The 26,445-nt window shown below is 40.0% G+C and overlaps 1 protein-coding gene across 1 annotated transcript; it reads right to left on the reverse strand.

Moving 5' to 3' along the window:
• Window positions 1–1,084: 1,084 nt before the first annotated feature.
• st18 (ST18 C2H2C-type zinc finger transcription factor) lies at window positions 1,085–19,969 on the reverse strand. The gene is made up of 21 exons (XM_062403512.1): window positions 19,865–19,969; window positions 17,816–17,867; window positions 16,988–17,018; window positions 16,662–16,849; window positions 12,362–13,063; window positions 11,539–11,673; window positions 10,592–10,682; window positions 10,402–10,494; window positions 9,641–9,849; window positions 9,140–9,339; window positions 7,031–7,276; window positions 6,032–6,141; window positions 5,320–5,382; window positions 4,931–4,999; window positions 4,597–4,659; window positions 4,019–4,099; window positions 2,440–2,661; window positions 2,185–2,273; window positions 1,947–2,050; window positions 1,693–1,836; window positions 1,085–1,565 (listed from the first exon to the last, which is right to left on the reverse strand). The coding sequence occupies exons 2-21, from the start codon at window positions 17,865–17,867 to the stop codon at window positions 1,425–1,427; spliced, it is 3,033 nt and encodes a 1,010-aa protein (XP_062259496.1). The 5' UTR covers window positions 19,865–19,969; the 3' UTR covers window positions 1,085–1,424.
• Between the last annotated feature and the right edge of the window lie 6,476 nt (window positions 19,970–26,445).

A 26,445-nucleotide genomic window follows, 5' to 3' on the forward strand; every position in this document is an offset into this window, starting at 1 on the left:
TGATTAGCCATCAACTGTCACATGTCTCCGTTTTCATTTCTCTTTTTTTTTTCTTTCTCTTTTTGCATTTACTGATTGAATTTGTGTGACTTGCGGTGGCCGGCTTGGTTTTGGAAACAGCTACTTTTCAGATCTGCCCCAAGCGTTACAGGAATATTCAAACTGTGAGAGCGGTTGAAATGTTAAGGCTTGTAAGCAGTTTAAGATAAAACAGGAGCAGATGTATTTTTAAAAAATTCATTTTTTTTTTAAAATTAACTCCTTTCCTTTTCTCCCTCTCCATGCTCGCAACAAAGTTCAGATCAACACCAGACTTCTCAATCTCAGTCAGGATACTTGAAAAGATAATTCTGAGATTACAGCTACTGAGACACCGGTAGTTCAACAGTCATCAGGAACGTCTCCGTCTATGAAAATAATTGTACTGTATAATAAATTAGACACCATCCACGTAATACTGTCCTACCACAAAACATAGTACTCATATATTTTTATGGGTTCATATACATTTAGGCACATACTATATGCACACTCCCACGTGTGTGCACAGAAGGCAGTTTAATATCTATACTTTTTTTTTTTTTTTTTTTTTTCGAAGAAAGACATCTTGACAAAGTGGACTTTAGATTTTTGTTTCTCTCCGGTTGTGGCCCGCTGTGCGAGGCTGAATTGGACATTCGGTTCACTGAGGGACGTTGCATGTTTGCTCAGTGTCACTTCCTGGTTGCATTCAACTGTAATTTGTTGTGAAGGAAAAGGTACATTGCATTGTTTTTTTTTTACCTCAGTGTTCACTTTGTCTCACCATACATTCAGGTTCCAATAAAGAAAGCAAAAGCAATGCTTAAAATTATTGATGCTTAGATATTTTGGTAGTTTTTTTTTTTTTTTTACTTTGAAGAGAGATCCAACTTATGGTCTGATAATAATAATGACAATAATAATAATATACCTTTTTTCAACACTAGATGGCGAAAGTATGCCATGAAATTGGAATGTGCTTCTATGTAATTTACAATGTGCAGAAAGTAAAACAGATTTCTCAGATATTAATCATTTACAATTCAAGAAATAAATAAAATACACTGATGAACAAATATAATAATAATAATAATAATAAATAGCGATAATATAATAATGACATGAACACATACAGATTAAAATCAAGCAAACCATACAAAATAATTAAGTGCAAGAGGGGTAAGAATCTCACCAGGGTAAACCTATCACGTGAATGCAGAAACAGTGAAAGCATTACAGATCCGGCTGGTCATTTTCTCAGTGCAGTGTGTTTACCGGGAAATGACAAACGCATTTCCAAAAGCCTCGTCTTGCACATGCAGCCAAGCCAGCACTCTTCAGTGAAATGGAGCTATCTAGTGCCATTATCCCAAGTCGAAGGAACCTCTCGGTAGATCCACAGCTTAAACATGGATGCCCTTAATAGCCTGTTTGATATTATCCAAGAGGGCCTTGCACTCAGGAGAGTATTCATGCTCCGAGTTGTTGTACATGTCAGTTAATGTGTTCACATAGGCTTCAAAATTATGCTCACTGATGGGTCCCTGCAACACAAACACGTCGAACTATTAGTGACAACAGCACAACAAGACAATTCATACAAGATTTCTTCCAGGACAGGTTAGATATATAATGAGTTGTGGTGGAGTCTGTGGTAGAGGCTTACTGTACCATTTGAGGCAGCTGAATGTCAGTAAGACTGTTTATGAGAGCTTGGCTGAGGCAAGCAAGCTCCTTCAGAAGGCTATCGTTGTGCTGTTCGATCATCTTGTTCTCCTCCTCAATTGTCTTCAGGTTGCACTCCATGGACGAGATCTGCTTTCGTGTAAAAAGACAAAAAAGAAATAAAGACGCTTGTCAAACCGAGCGAGCGACGATCTCGAGCTGTCCGTCCCCGGAGAGAGCTTGTGGGAGTAGAGACTAACCTGGGTTTGGAGTTGCATCATGTCTGCTTCTATCTTCATGTTGGACTCATTCAGTTCCTCTATTTCATGATCCAAATGCTGAACGTCGTCTGTGTCTTCAACGCCTGAGTCAAAACAGAGAATCTATCATGTTCCAACTACAGATATTCATGTTATTGTTGATATTGTAAACATTTTTACATATAACAGTTAAATACTCATATTTTCGTTCAACACTCTACGTCTGAGTATAGCTTACCACTGCTGGCTTTCAGTTTGATAGTCATCATCTCTTCCTCGGAGTGTTTCTTCTTGATGCTCTGTGCGTTCAGTGGGCAACCTGACAAGCTAATTCAGCAGGACACAAATACAAATCAGTTTAGGTGCAAAAACATCAGCAAACTTCATCACAAACAGAGACTGTGAACGGGGGTAAACAAGGTGCCATTGTAAGAAAGCAACATGTCCACCAGCAGCATTGTTTAGAGATAAAATGGAGGACAGGCGACCTCACCTTCTGTGAGTGGCAAACACATTATTGGCGTGTCCAAGGCCGTTGCAGCCAGGCAAGGGACAATGGGGCAGTTCCTGTTTATTGGCCTTCCAGGCAAAGGGCAGCCCGTTGATGGACGACTCCTTCTGTCTTTTGGCAGCGAGTGGACAACTGCCTGCACTGCGGTGGGATGTGTATTTTCCCGATATATGGCCCTGTCCATCACATCCAATAACTGGACACCTACCAGAGAAAGCAGCAAAGAGTTGTGCATGTTATAAATCTGTTCACAGTACTGAGTCACACAGGAAACATGTACGCAATTTCAATTTCTGAAACATTTTAATTGCACCAAATAGCAACCACTTTATTGTTCAACTGCAAAAACACGAAACTAAATCATTTACTGAGATTATTACAAAATCACTCTTTCAACTAGACCGGAAGATTTGTTAACCATTACGTTGATTAATCCGCAGCCAAATGCTGATTAAAAATGAAGTCGCCAAAACTACAAATGGACTCAAATAATCACATTAACTACAAGTTACTAATCCATGGAAACTTGAGTCCCAACGAACGCTGCGTTCGGTGCACGGATTCGCAGGTGACTGATATTTGCGCTTGAAAAAACACAAGCACAACTGCCGCTGAATATCACTGAGTTTGTCAGTTGTGTTTTCAGGTCTGTTTTCTGCAGGTCAGTAATGGAGTGACATGAATTACAGATAATTGTCATGTATCCCCTCATGCGAAAGAATGTAATTTGGAGGTGGCTCACCCTTTCCCTTATTGATAAAGGTGAAAGGTCACCTGAGATGATACAAATGGCACGCGGCGCTGCAGAGTGCTGCTGCAAAAAGCCTGTTTCAGCATTTTGTTACTCGACAGCACGGCAGCACTTAGAGGACAAAACAACACCGGTCCCATTACTTACATCTACCACAGGTATGAAGCTTGATGCAAGGCACCAGGACAATGGAGGCATGCCATATGGCCCACTGTTTACAATAATCTAGGGACTACCCTCCCCCTGTCTCTCCCATTCTCTCTTAATGTGTATGAGATCTATTCCAGTCTAATTCCTAAGCTTGTGCCCTTGCATTAGTAATTAAAAAGAAAAATCAGTGTCCAGATGTATAAGTAAACAAGGGCTCATATATCTGACTTTGGATTTAAACTGCAAATCAATTACATTATATTTTTTCCAATAACACTTTCACGGGCAGCAGTGATTAAGCTGCAAATGAGTGCCATGCCATCAGAGCAGGCCATTCAACATTTTCTTAGTTCCCTCTAATTACAAAGGAAGCTCTCGGTGAAGAGTGATAAGCCAGATATTCCATTCAGAAAATAGCAAAAAAATATAAAAAGCCCTGGAAAAAAAATCCCACAAAACCACACTGCTAATCCTTAGAAAATAATTCACTAATGTTCCGACAAGAGAAGTATTATTTTCTTTGTTTAACTTAATGGCCTGCAGGTATAATGCCCCCCGTCACAAGCGCATGACACATTTTCAACAATGTTTCTTGTTTTATTTTTGAAACACAAAAACATGACAGCGACAGCATAGGATGAAAAAAAAAAAAAATCTTACTTAAGCTCTGGCTCATCTTTGTCATCCTTGTTTGGTGTGAGCTTCAAACCTCCTTTTCTGGCACGTGGACATCCTGACAAGCTAGGAACGGTCGGATAAATACAATCAGTTAACATGAAGGAAAATCTAAACAAAGGCTCAAATCATACAGGCAGTAGCTTGTGGAATTTAAATGTTTAGTGTTTAACCGAATCTTAATTTATAAAAATATGGATGGAGCAAAATAAACGGAAAAGCTTTAATATAATTTATAGAGAGATGGATAAACAAATTAAATAATGCCAACACAATGTATCACTCTATCAAAATGATTTGAAAACACTTCCTCCTCGTGAGAAATAATCTTTTTCCTGTTACCAGTGTGGAAAAGAAATGACATGAAATCTATATGGATGCAAGCTATGTGACATAGACACATCGATAGGAAATGCAGCCAACAAAATGAGTAAAAAAACAAGAACTCAAAAAGTGCAACATGTTTGCGATATAAAGTGAGAATTTCACCATCTGTTTGAATGTCATACATCTGACAAAATGTATTTCATGCTCAGTTGCGGTGGCTTTTTTTCCTCCGTTACCTTCTGTGCGAAGCATAGTTCCCAGTCACATGTCCAGATCCATCACAACCAGGTGTTGGGCACCTGCAGGTTGAGAGACACAGAGACCAGGTGCTTTTTACAGCAAAAGACTGCGAGTAGAGCAGAGCGAAGGATTCATGCTAATATGCAGAGAGAGAGTGCAAATAGCAAACAACTTCATGTGGAGTATGGAGAGATTTGCGAGTGGGAAAGGAAAGGAGAGGAGAGGAGAGGAAAGGAAAGCATTGAACTCAGCAGACCTTCGCTAAGGCAAAAAAAAACAAGCTGCCTAGTTTAACGTAAAAAATCCTAAAGCAGTTATCAAAACACGTACTTTAGTTCCTGAGAGTTGGCTGCCATCAGTGATTTGAGTGTTTTGTCAGCCAGGGGACATCCAGACACACTAGAGAGGATAAGGAGCTAACAGTCATTTTAATGCACTCTTTGATCACAGCCGAATTAAATAATCTCAATACAATGTCTCAACGCATATTTATACAAAAATATTTAAAAAACACAATTCCACTGCCTCCTTGTGAAAAAAAAAAGAAGCCTTTTCCAGTCACCAGTGTGGAAAAGCAATGACTTGAAAAATCTAAAAACACTCGCTATGTGACACATTTTCAACTGGAACAATCAGCACAATTAAACAATCAGCACAGTTTCCCTTGTCTATATATCTGCTATGGCTGGTGCTAATAAGAGTGTAATTAATTTCAGTACCTCCGATGTGATGCATAATTCCCCGTCACATGGCCGCTGCCGTCACAGCCTGGGGTCGGACAGCTGCAGGAGAGCACAAAGCATTTAATACACAGATTACTCCACTTCCCACAGACTTTGCAAAGCTTGAACTGAATCTTTGTCTTTGACACTGAGAACCTTTTCATGGGCATTAAAAGATAATAAAATGAAAGAGTTAGTACAGCGGGAAGTTTAGTAGAAAATTATTATTTTGTATTTTTGTCTCTTAGTGTCACTGAGGAAAATCGAGGGGTGGGGTAGGGGGGTGCTGTGCTGCGGAAACTAGAGGATTCCTACTTTTTTCTCGTGGTGTGATTCTCAAGAGGAGACCCAGCAGAGCATGCACTCTATTACTACAAGAATCAAGAGTTGTAAGCTTGTACGGGACATACAGGGAGAAAACTCACTTTCAAATTTCAAATTTCTTCTCCACATGAACCTGTAGACATACCAGGTGCAATCATATGTAACACACAGAGTTACATTTGTGTGTTTTGTCTCACTTGTATCAAAGCTGTCCAATTTACACAAAAGGTATGGTTTGGAGTTACAGTTCCCCCCCCCCCCCCCCCCCTCCCCGTTTTTTTAATCTTTGATACTGACCATCTGCCAACTGAAAGGGAAGCTCGCGTTATGCACAGCTGACCGAGTAAATGTGCCTCGAGAACTTTCCGTCATAGACGCAACATACCTCAAAAGCTCTTTCTTTGAGTCTCGTAATAGCAGCTTGGTTTTGGGGCTTAACATGCTGCCGTCTCCTAGATAGTGCTGGTCCTCCAAGGAGACCTGATCGTAATCTTCCTGCGGAGAAAGATGAGATAAAGGAGAAAAAAAGTGACTAAGACTCCAAAATAAGAAACCTGAAAACAATCTGCAATGACCTAAAAGTGAATAATTAATGAAAACCAGGGTATAATACTCTTAAAACAAAAGCCCTGTGGGTTAGAGAGCAATGCAAAGAGATTACGCTTAAGGATACTTATACTGTAGTAAATCATACATCCATTTAAAGTCATACTTAATCCACATAGTATTTATGATGTATGGACAGGACGTATGGATTTCCTCTTTTTTTTCCACAGACAAGTCGGTGCAGTCACCAGATGTTGTGTGATTTAAAAAGCAGGTCAATGGAAAAACTCCTGATATCAACTACACACAAATTGCACTTGTTAAATGACGAAAAGAAAACACCTTTGCAGCCCAGATTGAGCCTCATTCAGGCAAGTGATGTGTGGAGACTAGAAAACATCCTTATTATGTTTCCTTGTTAGAACTATGTAATTGTATAACATGATAAGGAATTACTTGAATTTAATGTGTATATAATATGTTTCCACAGCTGAATAATTAGAATATGATTTTTAGAGACTTAAAAAAGGGGGGGGGGGGGGTTGGAAGACTTGACCTCAATATTTCTGACCCGGGCCTTGCTGACCTGGAAACCTATGAAACTCTTATATACACACACACACAGCGTCTTTTACTTCCATTCTGTTGCTCAGTCTCATTGTTTTATTTGTGCACTGTAATTGAAATGGATTAGTTTGGTGACGTGACTACAAACAAAGTGTAAAACCAGAGGCGCCTAATAAATTCTCCTCCTCCACCTCCATCTCCCTCAGGTGCTCTATGATCATCTTACATTTTTGAATTAGAAGTGTCAGTTGCTGTTTAGTTTTTTCTTTACCTCTCTCTCCTGTAAAACGTGCACTTTGCTGAAGTTGACGGGGATGGGGCTCTCCCAGCTGTCCCTCTCACACAGCGGCTGGTAGAAGGCGGGGCTGATGAGCACGCTGCCGCCTTTGGCCACATTGGACTCGGGGGGAGACAGCGGGTCGTCTGAAGGTGGCTTCGTCTGGGCTTTTGGACTCTCTTTACATTTCTTCATGCTCAAGTCCAAGGTGCCATTTTCATCCACTTCTATTAGCATGTCCTAAAGACAAAAATGATTTCATCTTTCAATGGAAAACATCATGTTGGGGGAGAGTAAATAAAATATGTCTTGTATGTGTAGCGCGTGAAAACAAATTATTGCATTTTCGAATCAATCTGTTTGTATTTTTAAGTAAAACATTGAGATGCCTGATTGATGTGAAGGCAACGCTATGTTTCATTTGAAATTTCTTTATAAACATGGAAAAATTCAGCGAAAACATTAAAAGTATATAAAACACACAGTGGTTATCTCACACGAGACAAAGTACCAAACTAAGCCAGCGCTAATTCTGCTGAACACAAAAAAAATAATCACTGGTGTGTAGTTTTTCAGTGACAGCTGTGTCATCTGTTTTCTAGGACACACAACCAAGATGGCAGCTGGGGGTGGGGTGGGGTGTGGGGCGCGAGGTGAGGGTGTGGGGGGTAGGGGGGGGCTGCTGGTTTTAGGTCATCATTATTATAGCAAAAATTAAAAAGCTTAATGTGGCATAAGTTTCCCCCCGCTGACAGATGTGTTTGTCGTTTTTTGTGCTGAAACGCAATCGCCCGATGACTTATGGCTGTTTTATGGTATTAAAAGTTTTACCTCATTAAATGGTGAAATCCTTTCCCATAAATGGAACCAATTATTCAACGCATATGTTTCATTAAAACCTATACATCAGTATTTTTTTGCAACAAAGGGGGAGCCTTTCAGATTAATTAAAGGGTATAATTTTCATGAACATTGGATGTGGCTGTCCACTTTAATTATGCAGCCGTTTCATGATGTGTGTACCTAATCAAAACAACACCGGTGACTTTCTGTGATTTATTTAGACTTTTGTTTTATGGCTAAAAACTAAAACTAAGGATTTTGTTTATTTTGCTCTTACTAATTAATTAATGATGTAATTTCAGACTCTTGCACTGTTAAATTAGTATATTGGCTTAGTTTCCACTCACTAAAGGGATGATTTTTTTGTGTGTCAGATATTTCAAAGTGTAATATACATATGCAGATAAGGTAAAGCATGCAACACCATATAACGCTCTAAATATGGCCCCCTTTTTCAGACTGGAAAGCTGTTCTTTATGTGTCTCTCCAAGACAACTAAGCTGTAAATGAGAGCAGATGATTAACTTGCTAACACTGTTTTATTCATTCAGTGGGCTGGTACCTGGTACAGGGCCACATTCTCAGCTCACCAAGCTGGGAGACAAGGATCTGTGCTGTGTAGGTGTGGAAACCTTGAATCATCTACAGTACGGTGTATGTAACCCACAGAATGTGATCAATATTAATCACCAAGTGAGTTTGAACACAATGCTGGGTTGGAGACGCAGACAGCTGAAGAGATTTTGGACCCGCGCTCATTTCCATTAAAGAGTTTGGATTTTGTGCGAATTAAACTTTTCAGATGTTAACTCCTTTAGCTGATTGGCTTAATCCATTAAAACGCTTTTTAAGACTATCTGGTGTAGACACACAGCCTCTGCTGGATCACATAACTAAGCGAAATATCCTCAGCCATCTGCAGTGGGCAAGATGCATTTTCAGACAACAGTTCAGGGTTTTTACATGCCAGCTGATGTCAAAACTAAATACAATACCTCATGTTTTATAAAAAAAATAGAGGAGTATTTTTAATTGGGAAGGAAGGCTTATTGTATTTCCTCTTTTGACGTGATTACACGGATCTTCACGTGTGTCCATTAAAGCTTTACGGAGTGGAAACCTCCTTGTTTTTCTGCCATCCGAACACCATGTTCCCTTTGCCAAATTTTGTCTTTTGATGTCTTTCCTTTTTATACACAAATCAGAGTTCCTTTAAAATGACCACATTAAAAACCTTTCCAAGTGGTCTAATTTGATTACCTTTGTGGAGGTTGCCAAGGGTCGGCCGGCGACCGCCTCCATGTTCTTCCGGTAGTGAGTGGAGAGGTTAAGGATGGTGGCAGTCGTAGCTTCAGCTTGGAGACCATCTTCTTTTATGAATTGACTCGGCGGGCTGTGCTGTCCAGAGGTGGTCAATCGGCCACCTGGAGCACCGAGGAAGCCAGGATACTGCTGAGGGGCTAAACAACAAATAATTGGTGAATAATTTAGATGCTGAGACACCAGGTGTTCTACCAAACTTAATAGGAACACAAGTTTAAGTAGATTTTTTTAAGAGTTTGGCAACGATCACTGAACTGAAAAATGTAGAAACCCTTAAGCAAAAACAAACTGATAAACATGATATCTGGAAAAAATTGGTATTAATTTGGGGACTAAAACTAAGTCTACATACTGCAAACATATGACAAAACTTGTTAATCTTCCAAAAGGTGTTAACTTCAGTTATGTTTTAGGGTGAATAAAATATATTAAGCTTACAATCTGGGAAATGTGACATATCCTGGTCCTGGTTGGTCCCCGTCAGAGGCTGCTTGCCGAAGACCTGTGCATCAAAGCTGGCGTAATCAAAGCGGATCCTGCTGTACTTGTCCATGTCTTTTGTGAGACTGGTTTGCAAAGCTGCTACTGGATGAGAGAGCCTGTAGTTCAACTGGTTCATCTCAAACTTCTTCATTAAGCCAATGGCTCTGCAGAAGAAAAAAAAGAGAGAGAGAGAGCGAGACTGAATATTTTATTGTGTAAATCCTGTATAATAAGATGCCTCACAAGTTCATATGAAGTAGTTAAGAATAGACATTGTTTTAAACCATTTAGGGACGCCAGCTCTTTTGTACACATGAGTCTGGGATCTGATGAGTGTTGTAGATCCACAGCCAGGTTGCCAGACTAATTAATATAGTAGGAGTGGGCATCCTGCCCATGATATATCCACAGGGAACAAAGAGTTCTGCTCTTTTATCATCTCTAATAGAGAGGAGCTCACAGGACCAGCAACCATTGCTTATGTCTGCCTGGAAAGCTGAAACTAGACTGTGTGCGTTCTGCTGGGATCAGTGAATAAAAATATCCCACACTCTCTTCCACAATAATAATGTTTATCACTTTTTTGCATAACCTCAGTTCAGCGTTTACAACTTTAGTCCACTACAGAGCTGAGTGTGCGCTTGTCTCAGTTATTTCTCTGCACATGTGAGCACACTGAGAGTGGAGAAAATCCCCCACGTTATCTGGCATTATACCTTGGTGAGCGGTCAGGTGTTTGTCTGCATTTCAGGACGTCATCCTGAGGTTTGGAAACTTTCACTGCGGCGGCGATAGGGCAGCCTGAGAGACTGGTCGGGGAGGAAATCAAACACATTAGCCTAATACCGTAACTCATCTATGAACAGGGTATACAGATTTTCTAATGGCTCTCCCGTGTGGATGTACCTCCGGTGGGTGCTACGGTTGCTGTTGACATGGCCTCTTCCTGTGCACCCGGGTGTGGGGCACTTGAGGACGTTCTCATGCATGGCCAGGACTAGGGGGGGCACAAAGGAGATAGTTGTGGTAAAATAAATATGTCCAGAATAATTCAACATGAGAAACATAGGGAAGCTGAAAAATTATAATATGGTAAACACATGCATATATATTTATATATTTACAGTGCATTTAGGAAATAATACATTTTCATACATTAAACAGAGCTTTATGTAACTGGTTGGTACATTAGAGACCATAGAGCAAAGATCCTTCAGAGACAGACGGAAAAAGGCAAAGACTTTCTCACTATGAGGAACGCTGTTATGTGGCTGAAATGTAAATAGCTTAGTGCAAAGAGCGGAGTAACAAGACTGCTGATTATATTCTTCAAAACAAGCGCGTCGTTAAAGGTCCGCTCTGTATCCTTAGAAACTTCTTTTCTGTACATATTCTCCAATTAGTTTGTTAGAGTTGTCTATTTATTTTTGAATACTGCGTTAGCTAGCCCTTTGATTTGCAAATACTGCCTCCAGTCTAAGAGCATGCGCTTTTTTGAAAAAGTTAATTACTTTTTCTGTTCCTTTTGTAACATTACTGTTTAATGTTGAATGTTTGTTGAGTTATATTGAAATGACTTAACAATCGCCAATGTGTGTGGGGGGGAAGAAGAATTCAATATTCGCACATTAAAACACATTACGAGAAAGAGAGAGGGGGTGAGAGAAAGAAATCCTTTAAGTTTATTTGAAAAGTTTCAAGCTCATCATTGAATTGAACTAAACGTATGAGCAGGTCTTTCTATTCTTCGGGCTCGTGCTAAGAGGATTTCAATAACTGGGACTGATTGTAAATCCTAAAACTGGCAGTTTGTATGAGTATTTATCATCCGTTATACCACTGGTGCGACTTACTCTCTGGAGGAACTCGGACTTTGTGAGGACACCCAGACAAACTCCTGTGATGTGGGTAAAGGCCGGTGACGTGACCGGTTCCGTCACAACCAGGGGTTGGACACTTTATATCCTTTTTATCAGTCCTGGGAGAATCTGTAGACACAGCAAAATAAGACAAAAAATTGAATAGATTCAAAATACTGATGCATAAACAAACTTTGTGTTCCGTCAAGAAATGTGATATATATCCTGCATATAATTCTCTTGTCCCATATACGTATTGAACGTAAGTCCACAGATTGAAATATCATGAGAAGCCAGACACTTTTTTTCACAAAACGCATCTATTAATCTCTCATTTTAGTTAAGGCTGCAGTTCAACACAGAGCATTCACTTCTTAATTCCCATCCATCGAAAGATTACATCTAGGATTACACATTTAGCCGCAGTCATTTGAAGAATCAGAGGGAAACATGAGAGGTACTTTAGGAGGATTTAAGACTTATGGTCATGGTTAAATATCCAGTTGATTCCTATCAAAATCCAATATTCTGAGTAGTAGCAATTCCATCAGAAAATTTTGTTCTTCTTTATTTGAGTCAGTTTATTTATTATTTCACTTGTTGCCAAAATGTTTTTAGTATTTAAGAGGATTTTCTCCTTCCGATTTAAACCTGTGGATGCTTCTTTTATTCCTTTAATGTTTTTTTGAGCATCCAATCATCCAAATCACAAGTGGTCGATCTGAATTACTCTGAATGGAGATACATTTGTGAGAAAGGTCTGTTCCCGTATACTGATCACTTTTCACATTGCAGGTCTCTTCCTCTTTATTGTTACCTTTTCCTCCATGATAGCTGAGTCTGCCCTCCATGTCCATCATCCTGTGGTGCCTCCTCTCGTTGGTCATCTGCTCCATGAGGAATCGGTCCATTTCCCTGTAGGCATGATGCAGGGCCTGTCTTTGCTCTGTCTGCAAAGCCATGGCCTGCTCCAACAGGCTGAGGTTTACCCGCCCTCGGCTCATTTCGAGGCCTCTCTCATGGAGGCCCAGCGCCCAGCCGTCCAGCCGAGGTGGCCTCTCCACCTCCATCTCCCCCTCGCTGTCCTCTTCTGTAGGGGGCGGCCTGTATCTCAAAGCCTCGGCTTGAAAGATGCTCGCTCTACCCATCGCAGCCCCTAGTTCTGAGTGTGGCTCTTCTTTAACATGTCCGTTCCTGCCTGTCAGGTCTTCTGAGGCCTGGGAGGGACTGCAGCCTGAGCCATTCAACCTGGCAGAGAGAGACAGAGGCTCCCACACAGCTTCCCCAAAGTCTCCTATTGGACTCTGAGGCGATGATGTACCACTCATTCTGCCTCGACTTGTGTCTTCTTCTTCGTTATTAAGGAGCTCCTCTTCATCCTGATCCATCAGAAGTTCAGATGTGTCTGGCTCACACTGGGGAGAGTTATCGGATGTAACTTCTGACCAGTTGGACTTTGCTGCAGCATCATGGAAGCCATTTCTGTTGGCCACTCCATTCATTGCATTCAAGTTTCCATCTAAGACAACAAGAAAACACATATTAGTTTTCACATTTTTTTCAACCCCTTACTCACACACAGGATAAGAATTGTTTGTCCTCGGTAATCTTCTCCAAATCCTTTATTAGTTTTCCATGAATAAAATCTTCAAAAAAACATGTTTTTATAACCATCATAGAGGATTTATAAGAACACATGTTGAAATGGAAATGAAAATCATAAGGTTGTGAGATTTCCAAGTAATTCTTCCAGTCTTTTAGAAAACATACATGATCCTTCTCTCTGCTAGTGGAACATGAAACCTGGAGATGAGGAACACTGTTGTTTTCCTTTGCCCTCTGTGTCTCCAATTAAAGAAACAACGCCCAATTGATTTGAAAGAAGATTACGGAGGGATTTACAGTGCACTGGACAGTGAATATCAGTTTTTAAGTAGTAATGTGTATTTTTAAACGCAAGCTAAGCAGCAACATGTTGTCATCTGTGAAGAAAAATATTCTAAAAACACCAAAATTGTTGTTTCTTGTGATTAGAAGAAGGGAAGTGAAGGGGATTCTTGAAAACACAGATGGAGAAAATAACAAACACCAAGATAAGAGAGAGACATGTCTATGAGCTGTTGGTGTGTGTGTGTGTTTGGTGTGTGTGTGTTTGTTCATGTGTTTGTGTGTGTGTGTGTGAGCTTGTGAGCCTGTGTGTGTTTGATCGTGGTTCTGGCAGAACTTGGTTCAGGAGGAGCCGGTCTTACATTGACTGACTTGTTGGATGAAAGCGTCAAAAGCAGAACAGGAATGAGAAGCTTCAAAAATTAAGATTAATATTCGTTATAGATATATTTCAATATATTTTAAAAGTATGAGTAGTAGTAGATTGTTAAACTTTTTTTTCAATTAATTTAACTCAAATAACAACTATCAACCAATTAAGAATGCATTTCATTGAAATATACATTTTAAAAGGCTATTTTATAATATAATTAAAATCATTTATATGAATGATGTGGATCTTGTTGAGAAAAATATCCTCCATTTCCTGTTAGTTTTTTAATGAAAAATATGAACCCACAAGAAACCAATACAATGCTGACTGTTTCAGGAAAATAAAAATAATTGAATAAACTTTAGAAAATTAGAAAAAAAGCTTTTCTAATGTTATAATATTTTTCAAATATAATATAAATTACTGTAATAGATTTTGAGCGTTAGGCTTCTTTTTTTTAAATCCTTGTGGGTGTGATAAGATACCATGTACGCTACATGCATTATTCCAGATTAATGAAATATATTGGTGATTCCTGGTAAATTTTAACACTCATTTTGTATAATCTCTCTTTTCTCCAGCTGGTTTTGCTGCGTGCTCTCAATAATTGAATTAGCATTGACCTTTGGCCTTGCATCTTTTAGAATAATCCAGAAAGCCACAAGATTGTATGAAACGCAGAGAGTCTGATCAGTGGAACAGACAAAGAGGGTTAGGGTTATTATCCCTCAAAATGCATCTGAGACAACACTTTATTAACGCCACTGATAATATTAAGTCGTGGTCAGTGATTAACAATGGAAAGATATCATCTGGATTGATTCAACAAATCTCCCTTGATCCCCAAACCAGTGAAACTTATACTCGATTAAGGCGCTTTGGACTGTGAGGGTTTTTACTTTCAGCAGGCTGGACTCTATATCCTCTTAAGTGGCCGGACACCACAGACTGACCCCAAAGTAGGATTCGATAGACTGAGAAGATAGATAGCGATAGAGTGTGAGAGTCAAATCTCACAGATATGGGCATTATCAGGCAGCTTCTTCTCATTAATGGGAGCATCACACAAACTTAATCCTACGCAAAAGAGCTTAAAATGTGACAGAAATTATCGAGCACTACAAAAAAAAACTGTTTCATATGATTTTGTGCATTTTTGTTTGCAGTGGATTTGACATGGCTGACAAATACACTGTTCCCGAGCAACATTACAATGTGTCACTATCTGTTCCCTTCTGTGGACAATATTTGAAAATGGGGTGTCTGGAGACAAACCCTGTCGAAGAAGAAAAATTAAAGCCAGTTACACGTATTTACATTTATGAGGGAAGCAACAAGGGTTTTGTTTTTCATCCAGATGGACTCCCAGGCCTGACACAGCCGCATACAGTCAGAAAAGCACACAACGTATACAAAGACAGACACACACACACACACGCACATACACACACAAGTGCAAAAAGGGAAAGAGATTGAGGAAAAAAACTTGGATCCCTCCAGTGGTTTGTGTGTTGGAACAGGTGAACAGTTTGTACTCCAGAATAGCCATTACCAGCACTCTGCAGCAGGGCTGCAGTTGGCTGGAGTTGAACACAGTGTGGCTCGACCAAACAAGGGGCTTATTTTCCTCCCTTTTTGTTAAAATGCAGATATGACCAGCTTCCCACTGCAAAAATTCATACTGCCTGCGGTCCACTTTTTCCAATTTTTCATTTTCCCACAGAAAATAGGCCCCAAATCTGATAACAGCAAAACATGTTGTGAATATGTGTCTATCATTATCCGTGTTCATTTGACACTAATTAGACCTTCTCTTTTTTACACTGCCTGGATTTGTTTTGTTCTAAAGCTATCGTCCCCTGAATATCAGGTTCAGATGGCGAATATATACAGCAGTCAATCAATGTGGGGTGATAAAACAAAAACATGTCCAGAATACACAAAAACAAAAGGAAAAACTGATGATGCACAGTGAATTACTTAGATAATTGTAATGTAATATGAACTCAGGAAACAAATAAATTCCATTTCCAATGAATCCACACAATTCAGTGAGCTACTCTCCTGGTCCATTTAACTACACACATGTGTACTATAATGAGCTGTAGACATTATGCCTAATTATGTATTAGACTGTGTTAGAGGGCCCAACAAAAGCTTTTGAAAGGCACAATTACGTTTGTTGCTTAGTTACATCGTTAAAAATATACCAAATCAGTGCAGATTATAGTGGGTGAGAATGCACATGTACACCAGAAGCATTGTCGCCAAATGCACAAAATACAATTCATTGGTGAAAAATAAAAATATTTTCACTATTGAAAGGGACAGCGGCATAAGTGAAAATAAACAGTTTTAACTGTTGTTGATGAAATCCCCCTTCGGGTGATGGAAATCTTTGTAAAAAATAAACAACAACAACCAAGCCAAGCCAAGCGTTGCTGACAACTCATTTGTTTTTCACAATAGGCCACTTCAATAATCATTCTATATAAAAGTTTAATTTAAATCAAAGTGAACTGGTGCACTCCCCCATTCAGATTTTCATTCTATGCATTCAATGGGATTGAACTGGCTATTGAATGAGGACAGATGAGGGGTCTGAAATCTGGCCTCATCAAACGAGGGTAAAGCCACGCCAAAAATATCATGGCAGATCAGCTGTCAAAACTTCAATTTGTGGACGTGAGACACAACTAATGTGGACCCAGCAGTGTAGTCTTTCACTTCCACTGCACAATGACTGCGGCTGCTGGCTGATGGCAGAGGGAGGGAAATATGAATGCAACAGATGGGATTTTAAAATTCAGCGTCAATTGTTCATCAAAACAGACAAAACAACAGGACATCTGTTTACCTGCTGGAGTGTCAATGTTCCTCAGCTCTTCTTTGTCCTGTGGCGGTGCCAGGTCCTCGCTCTCCTCTTCACATGCCTCGCTGGGGCTGTAGTGGCGGGGCTTCATCAGCAGGGACTTTCTCTTGTTGACGGGGGCGCCCTGCACCCCTTCCTGAGCACTCCTCTTCCTCGCCATGGACCCATATGGGCTGGAGGGAAGAGGGGAGCAGACAAAAAGCACAGCAGGGTCAGCAGAGGCTCCAGTTGGCTCATTGTAAATGTTCAACAACAAAAATGTAAGACTTTAAGACAAACATGAACAACTGTTCACATCATTTATATTGTACCTGTGAGTGTCAGCCATGCAGTCGGTCAGCCCTGTGAAATAAAGGCCAAGATAGAACAGATAAAAAAGTCATGTTTACATTTCCACTACAGTAGAGCAGCATCTGTCAATATATTCTTCATCAAAGATCCAAGGTGACTCACCACTTTTGGGCTATCACTAATGAAATTTTACGACGTTCTTCAAATATTTGTTTTGGAGATAATGTTTTCGGGATGATAGCAGCAGGGCCAACACTGCCTCATCCAGCCTTTTACCATATATTGTATTCTCTTTTACAATGCCATTGGGTACAATCAGCATAAGGACAGAGAAGTGGTCTCTTCATTGATCTGAAAAGCTTTTCATTCAGTTTGCGCGTTCTCTGAGGGACAAACAACATGATCTAAAGGCTAAATCAATTTTTCCCAGAGGCCCGCATCAATCTCAAGTTCTACCCATGCTCCCATGAAGCACAACCAATAATAACACTTTTCATGAATTTCCTCAAATGTAGTAATAGCTCTAACGTGAGCCGGCGAGCCTCAGAGGCCCCGCACACTTGCATAATGACATATCCAGTCTAGAGGTTTTCAATCACACAACATATGCACACTCCTTAACTAATTTGAGCCAGTGTTTCAATTTAATGAAGTTATTCCCCTCTGAATAATGAAATGGCAGTGCAGTGCTCTTCAGACCGGTAAGATAATACATAAAATTGACAGTTATAAAGTTGAATTGTTGAACTGATACCCCTAGCCCATGGTGGTAAGTGGAGTAAGTGTGTGCGTGTGTGTATGTGTATGTGCGTGTGTGGTGTTACACTAAAACTAAAAGCTGTACTCACCCGTGCTACTGTTACATGTGTTCATGGTTTGCTCCTCACCATCACACTCCATCTGTAAATAAATAAAACATTGAAAATACACATGAGCCACAACGGATATATTTTATTCTACATGTAAAAAGAGCTTAAACATAGCAGTGTATTTTTTCGTAAGTCACCCAAAAGCCAGTGAAACGCAAAATTTGTATGCACGGCAGCATCTCTGGCAGCTCCTAAAAGAGCAATAATATCCATACACATAAAGTATAATGTTCGAGGGAAAAGTTTCAAAGGTGAGTAAAAACATAATGACTCTAAATAATGATATTGACGCACGGACAGCACCTCGCTGTGTGTGTTTAGACAAAAATAGTTGCTAAAATCCATCCACTCTCACTGGCTGTTGCTTGTGGGTCCCAAATAAAACCTATTAAACATAATTATTCCGGGCTGATGGTGGCGCATAGTGGTCACAGGCCAGTGAAATCTGTGAGTCATAGGATATGCTGTTACTTTTCCCTGGTAATGGGAAACATGACTCCTCTCTCTCGTTTGCTGTTGTGATTGAAGGCACTGACCTGTCATACATTTATAATAGGGGAGCAGGTGTGGCAGTGATGGACCTTAATTTCCTTTAATAAACCTTTTATGTGCCACACTCTTAATGCCACGCCGGGCCCTCCGAGGTCCTGCTCATAATAGGTTCATTACTTTTGATTACTACAGCCTATTGAGACAAACAACTCCCAAACACTATAGATTACATTCTGTAAAAACGAATGTAGCTCATTAGATCGGAACACTTTTCCACACAGACATGTTTCAACATTTTGGATGAATTTGTTGTTCTGTAGGCAAAATGTTGCACTTCTGTGCTGCAATTGGAGTCTGTAACATGGACGTTAATCAAAGTTCAAAATGATGTTATCAGTTTATCTAAATATCACCACTGAGTCACACACGTTTATTGCCAAGGTTGTTTATTTTTTCTTTCTTTGCTTGAGATTTAGACCTGCTCCTGTTGTGCAGAAATTAAAACAACACTATTTTATCACTTTCATTCATAGTTCCTCTGGTTAATCATTAAAAAGATTACTGCAATAATAATAGATTGCTAGAGTGAGTTACATACAAAAAAGCGAAAAAGGGCATACTACAAGAATAAATACATTTGTGTTGCAATTCATAATTTTATATTAAGTCGTATGTTTGTTCAACCAATGAATAACAGGTATAAGGTTGTTTCATACATCTGACTGTGGCTCTGTTTTCTCTCCCAGCACAATGAGAACAGTATCCAGTTTCACAGGTTACATAAGTTTTAGCCTAGCAAGAAATCTGAAACCTTTATTTCTCGGTTTTGTATGATCTGTTGTTTGAATTGTTTTTGGATCTAAAGATGTAATTCACACGACAAGAAGCCTAACATGACAACAGGAAAGGCCTCAGTAGATGCTCCAGTTTATTAACAGGTCATTCTGGCATGAAACAACATGACAAACGTGATGCTAGGCAGAACAAATAGATACATTCAAGGTCTATATGTATACGGTTAAAGATTAGGAATGGGTTTTCCAATCATCTTGGGTTTGATTTTCATTTGTCTCAGTTAGAAATTCAACTAACCAAGACTTGAGATCTAAGACCCCACAGTACATTGCATGCTTGCTTTAAAAAAAGTACTTGATTGTTATATTAAACCTTGTAAATATCTCTACGAACTTCCTGTTGTGGTTGAAGAAGAAAAGTTTAATCAGGTAAAAAATCCAGCCGAGACTTCGTGACACCTAAAGGCAGCAATCACTTTAGAACAAGCAGACTCAGCACCACCTTTTAAAGAGTTTATTATCTGTCAGCCTCCCACAGCTTTGCATAAGTTAAAACCAATCTCAGTTGGGATCACTGTGGTCAAAGGAGCAGTGACACTCCTCCACTTAGCGTGCTACTTATCCAAAACACTGTTACACAATCATTTATCCCCCGGAGACTTTTCTGTCCCTGACAAAAGTAATTTTTCTACTTTGTAAATAGAATTGAAACTGTGTGTGAGTCCTGTTTGGGATTGTTTACCTTTGACTGTAGTTCTCCGAACGCTCTGTAGGATGAGAGACCAGATCCACACTGTTCACCCTGGTTGATGCTTTCACACTTCTTATCTCTCAGGAGGCAATCGAGCAATTCATTATCTGTAACAGAATATACAGCAAACACACAAACATGTAAACCTCAGTCTTACAATCTCTAACTTTTTAATACTTAAACCAACCTTCTGATGGTTTTTAAAAATATAAGTTTACATTCTAGATCAAATATACAGGCAGAAAAGGTGGAAAGAACATATTAACACGTCACTTTGAATAAGGAGCACAATACAAATTGATTGCTTGACAGAGATCAAATTGCTTGCTTCTAATTAATATAAAACATCCAAGAGGGAAAACAAGGATGAACACAATGAGTATGTTAAGCCTCTTCACTTCACAGATCTTATTATGGAATTATTTATTTCTGTTAGCTTTGAAAGAAAAAAAAAAAACCAACAACAACATCTTCTTAATTATATAGCACAGAGAATTTCCCCGGGAAAACAAAACTGGGGGGAGGAGAGGAGAGAGAGTGAAGGAGGGAGGGTTATTCACTCCGCTTCATTAGCATATGAAAAAAGCCTCACTACTATTTGAGCTGGTTCGTCATCTGCTGAATCATATTTATGCGCCCACCCCTCCTCATAAACACACATACGCAAACCCCAAGTCCAACACAAATAAAGCTTCTCAGAGGACGGCTTCTCTTCGTCTGGGGCAGATTTCTCAGGGGGAAAGGAGGCGGCCTGATGCTGGGTGTCTATGAGATTTTCTATGTGTTAATCTGGCTGCTAGGTGTCCTTGAGCCCAGCCCATTCCCCCCAACCCCATCTGCTATCATTCCCACCACAGAGGAGAGAATGGGCTGTGACTGGGGGTAGAGAAAGAGGGAGACCTTCCCAGTCCGGCAATCATGAATAACCATTGCCTCACACCATTATCAGAGAGGCTGCATCCAAGCAGAGATGGTGGAGAGGAAATATCTGTAAAACACCCAAACGCTCCTGACATTACTCTATTCGCGCTCTCGCATTTTGTTGTGGGTGCTGCTATTATTATTATTTTCATATAATGCCTTATTAATACAGTGCAGCTGCTGTGGATATTCATCACTGACCTTGAGTCTTTGTGTCCCCTTGTTCCCAGCTTATCCGTGCACTTGGGACACTCTCATGTAATTAACACAGACATTATTGTGATGGAGTGAAAAACTCTGCGCTGATACCTCATCTTGAAACCAATAAACCAGGCCAGAGTAGCAAAGTAAGATTCTGGAAACCATAAAATTAATTACATTATTTACATTTCCTTTAGATAGAGGGTATGGGCGAGATGATAGAGGCAAATGAGATTATACAAAATAAGATTTCAAAATGTCAATGCTGCACACTCAACCAACCAACTGTTATGATTAGATTGCTCTTTTAATATAATTACTGTCTAAGGCTGTGTGGAAACAATGCATATATAAAAACAAAAAATAAGCAGGAGCTGCGTCTTAACTGATTCCCATCCTTTTCTGGGTGAGCTTCCTTCTCTTAACCTTTCTTCAACAGTATCATTTTGAATTATAGGGAACGGATGGGTGCTCTGTGCAAGGTCACTGTCTGGTGTGTAGCCCCCCCCCCCCCCCCCCCTCACCTCCTTGTTTTTGTTTCCTCTTCCAGAAGCACACTGAGTGAAGGGTTAAAACTGGAATGGATTTAATTATGGAATGAATGGAATTATAATGCGCCTGCAGCAAGTTTTCCTCCTTATTTATTAAAGCAGCTGATGGGCCAGGTTTGATGAGCCACTTCTGGCATAATTGAGTCATCACACAAAGAGGGTTCCTCGCATTCAGAGTGGTTTTATCAGCAGCAAACAGACCTGATTACTGGCAATTACACTCTGATCTAGGGGAAGGAGAAAAAAAGGGTAAATGTGCAGGGTAACTTCTGTGTTTATAGTTTACCCCGGGAATAATTTTCACATTAATTTTACATGCTAAGTGTTTTTTGTTTATGTATAATAAAGAGCAAACGGCAGGAGATTGCACCTTTTACTTTCATATTTCCTTGTAATGAATGTCTGAGGATACAGCAAACTGATCAGAATTTATATATACCCCATAGGCGGTTTGAGGCATGAAGAGAATCAGCCACACACACAAACACATTCTGTCTATCTAGCTGAAAGGAAAAGGTGAGCAAGCAGCAAAGTACCTGCTTGGACAAGGCTCCCCCCTTTTCTGTGGTAAAGCAGGTAAAATTGTTCACAGAGAGCAGGTGAGAGCTTTGCACATTTTTCATTGAATTGCAAATGGCCCTGTTGTGAGTGACTTAAGCTCTGCACAGGGATTAAAATCAACTTCTGTTCACAGTATACAGATAAACAACTTTTCCCCTTTGTCTGTTTTTGGACAAAAAGGACAGGAAGCCATTAGAAGCCCTGTCCCCTAAATACCAGCTGGACATCAGAATAATGATTGCGGTATGTTTAAGGAGGGGGGAGGGGGGAGGGGACAAAAGACATCTAGCAAGTCAAATTTAGGGATAAAACTTGGTCTAAATTTTGTATTTTTTATTTCACCATGTTAAATTATTGGTTACCTTCAAATTAAAATTGAAGGTTTATCAACAGTGGATTTGCTATGTGTTATTTATAAGAAAATAATTTTAATTTAAGGGACAAAATACCAAAAGTATTTTTTAAGTTGACGGCCTTGAATGTTTTATATATTTAGTTTATTTAGTACAGTGAGAAAAAAAAAATTAGGCTTTTATATGTGTTGTGTATGAAAGCGCTCCTTCAAAAAAAAAAATACACTGTATGTGAAGGAAATGCATTCTGCCAGCAATTTATGAGCATTCCTCCGTCTGATAGAGATTTCTGGATTCGTGCAGACACACTCAAAAATCTTGAAGTCAACTGCGATTTCAGATATAACAGCCTCACAGCTACCCTGACGGCCAAGCAAAGTGTTTGTGTCTTTTGCCAAAGAGTACTTTTATAGAGAAGCGTATTGGCATCTTATCACTTCTCCAAGACAGAGATGCTTCAATAAAAGAACACAGCTCACAGAATTCTTAACAGACAATTAGGAGCCTGGCTAGCTACTATCGCTTCAATGATTTGTTATGATGGCATAACTACAGGGGAAACTTGTTATTGGACGGAGTTAGCAAGAGTCCCATAAAAGAGTCAGATGGTGACACCTTTGCCGAGGTGATTTATGAATCTTGTAATCGCTTTCCAAAGTCATCGCGAAGCCTTCCCTCTAAATTGAGTTCATCTGGAGCCGGACCACACAGAGGCACCAAGTCCAGATTGTTTCTTCTGACATCAAAGAGCCAATTTCTGTTTTTGACCAAATTTCTGGTGCTTTTAGTTCTCTCGTCGTATGAAAGGGGGCTAGATGATATGCTATTTTATTTGTGAATTTCAATCCAATTAGGAACACCAAAAATATTGAGACAGATAAAATGAGTATCTTATTGCACTACACTCTGCATCAATAGCATAATCAATGGAGCGGGCTGACACTCGTCCATTGGCAAGTCTCCAGTGTGCCAAACCACTCTCATGTTAGTTTGAATCTTTGAATTTTGTCATGAACATGCTTGTTTCGAACCTGTCTAATTTGGGGACAGGTGTTCGGGGAAAAATAAGTTCCAGTCCTGGTGTAACAATGAGCAGAGTAATCCTGCTCATTGTTCCTGCCCAAGGAGGCCCTTTCATGGAGGAGGTTGCATGAATGCTACCAGGTGGTCTGCAATTTGGAGAAACGTAGTAGCCGTTCCAGCTAATCCCCCATCACAAAAGGCAGGTCTCCAGTGCTCTGGGGCTCTCCGGGGCAAAAGGGAAAAGTTTACCTCGAACACACACGCGTCTGAAAGGAGTCAGGGACTCGAGCAGTGATTCCTAATCAGATTGCGCTGAAGTGAACAGCTCGCATGGCAGCTGTAGTTTTCCCAGGGTTAATTACCTTTCACTGCTCTCTCTAAATGAGTCAGCTGTTCCTGTCATTAAACAACTCCACTCTATCTCTGCTCCTCTGTCCTCCACACACATGTGCACGCACACACACACACACCCACCCACTAACCAATACACAAATACACACACACCTTTGTTCTTCACCCAGTGTTCTTAATGTTCTGAGTATGAGGATCAAAATAAAGTCTATTAAAACATCAATTATTTTAATATTACAGCAACTTTGATCAATTTAGCCATGAGTCAGTGGCCATTGAAATTGAGTTAGTTGTCTTCATGTCTTCATGCACTCATGCTACCGATGTTCATGCAGATAGAAGGCTGTATTCCCAATACACCTCCCCTACCATGGTAAATGAAAATAATACCAATCTGTCAAGGTCTCATTCTAAACAGGCCCTTTAGTACTAATTGAGTATATATAGGAAGCAAACATGGTCACATATGCGCACACACACAAACATAGGCATACGTACATACACGCAAACACGCGGACACACACACACATACACACACACACGAACACAGAGTCCAGCTCTGATATACTTGTGCTGTCATCAATTCTGAACAATCTGTCTGCTTACTGAGCTCAGTGGCTCAGGATGTTAGGGGAGTTTTAAGTGATTTTTGCCACTGTATGGTAAAATCCCTTGGCCACCTGGATTACAAACTCTAGTCCTTTAACTCATGCCAGTATAAATCCGTGTTAACTCGGATTTACCTCTGGCATATGAATTCTCAATCTGCGTAAGCTTTGTTTGGAATGAGCCGAACATAAGTATTTCATGCAGTAAGGATGCCCATTGGTAAATTCCTATTTCTGTGAAACACACAGTGGGAGATACTTGAGTAGTAAATCACGTATTAGAATAACTAGAGGAAGCCCTAAGCAGAGTTTTAGTGCACTCAAAAGGTGAGGCCCGCGCAGCCGTTCACAATCAGGTGGAAGTGTGCAATGCTGCACTGTGAGATCCACGTAACCATGGTGACAAATACAAAACTCAGAGCTGTACGCTGTGGTCAAGAGTTTAATCAGATTCCTTATACCAAGATTTTGCTGTGCTTATTGTCAGACAAACATTATTTGCTCAGTTGTTCAAACACAAGCCCTGTTCTTCTACCAAAGCGATCCTGATAAAATAAAATATGGTGTGAGCAGCCTGGAGGATCTAAATTAAGTATTATCCAATATCCATACAATCTCTCACACTCAACACACACACACGTTCGCACACACTTCTGGGCTCACAGAGTTAAGCCAGACTATTTTGTACTTAAAAGGTTAGCAGGGCTGTTTTTTGAGTTTGATCCATGCTTGCCAAATCAGCAGATGGTCCATGAATATGATTATATGCATCAATAAAAGGAGTAATCTTTAACAAAATGTAAATTTGACTTAAGTCCAGGGTTTAATATACGCAATAGAGTTTAACCCACTTTCCAGTCTGACAGTGGAGCATGATAAGCTAATGCACTTGAATTTTTGTATTACAGCAATCACCAGTGATGCTCCAGTGCCAATATTCAGGATCAAACATACACGATATCTGCACTGTGTTCAAATCCTGCATGCTTGTGTCAAAACAACGTCTATTCAGGTTTAAGTGAGTGTCTAAACAGTGTAGTAATCGATGCAAACTGAGTCCAGGTGCTTAACAAGACCCTCTCTTGTGCTGTCATACTTTTCTCTGTCAAAGGCTTCACTGCCTCTTAGATAAATCCGTGTACAATAGCGATTCAGGCTTCACTCAAGGATCAACAATATACTGAGTAACCACACCTTTAACAGCCACAGGCACACAAAAAATAAACCTTTGTGACTTCATAGCTGTCATACAGCCTGACATGAGGTTCAGGTACAAGGTGAGAAAGTGGCTCAGAGAAAGAAATTGAGAGAAAACTTTCAGCAGCAATTTGAAAGTTAAGAACAGTCAAGCAAAAGGTGGTGATCTTCTTCTGAGTCATGCAAAAAAGCATCAATGGTATTGACCCTACTCTTAATCTACTTATATGAGCCTGAGCATCACGCTGCACAGCACATCCTCACACAGACAAACACAATCACTTGTCTGCCTCATCCAAATGCTCCAGCGTTAACATGTCTGAAAGGGCAGAATCGCCACCTCGACTTACCATGCCCATTTTAGCCTTTGTTTTGCATCTCATAGTACACCGGGGAGGAGACGGAGCCGAAGAATATCGAGGTGGGGTACAGGGTAGTCCAGAGTCTTGCTGCTGAGAGAGTGTGTTTGCTTGGAGTGCGTGTGCATGTGTGTGTGTGCAGGGACACTGTGATATTCACCCGAAACGCTAAGCTTTTTTCTTGTAGCCTTTGTGTCATTCACTTAACAACCAATCTCATTAGCTGCTGGGCTACAATGGGCTGAATTATTTTCTGTGTAAATACACCACATGGTGATCCTCAAGGTAAGACCTCTGAAGGTCTTTTTAATCACATAAAAGATAGATTCACCCCCCCCCCCCCCCAAAAAAAAAAAAAAAGACTATTTGGAAAAAAAAACTGGCTTTTCCCACAAAGAATTGAATAAAACTGTAATTTAGAGTGATTTTAATTAAGGAATTACATTT

The sequence above is a fragment of the Platichthys flesus genome, chromosome 14 (assembly GCF_949316205.1).
Source record: "Platichthys flesus chromosome 14, fPlaFle2.1, whole genome shotgun sequence".
Classification (NCBI taxonomy): domain Eukaryota; kingdom Metazoa; phylum Chordata; class Actinopteri; order Pleuronectiformes; family Pleuronectidae; genus Platichthys; species Platichthys flesus.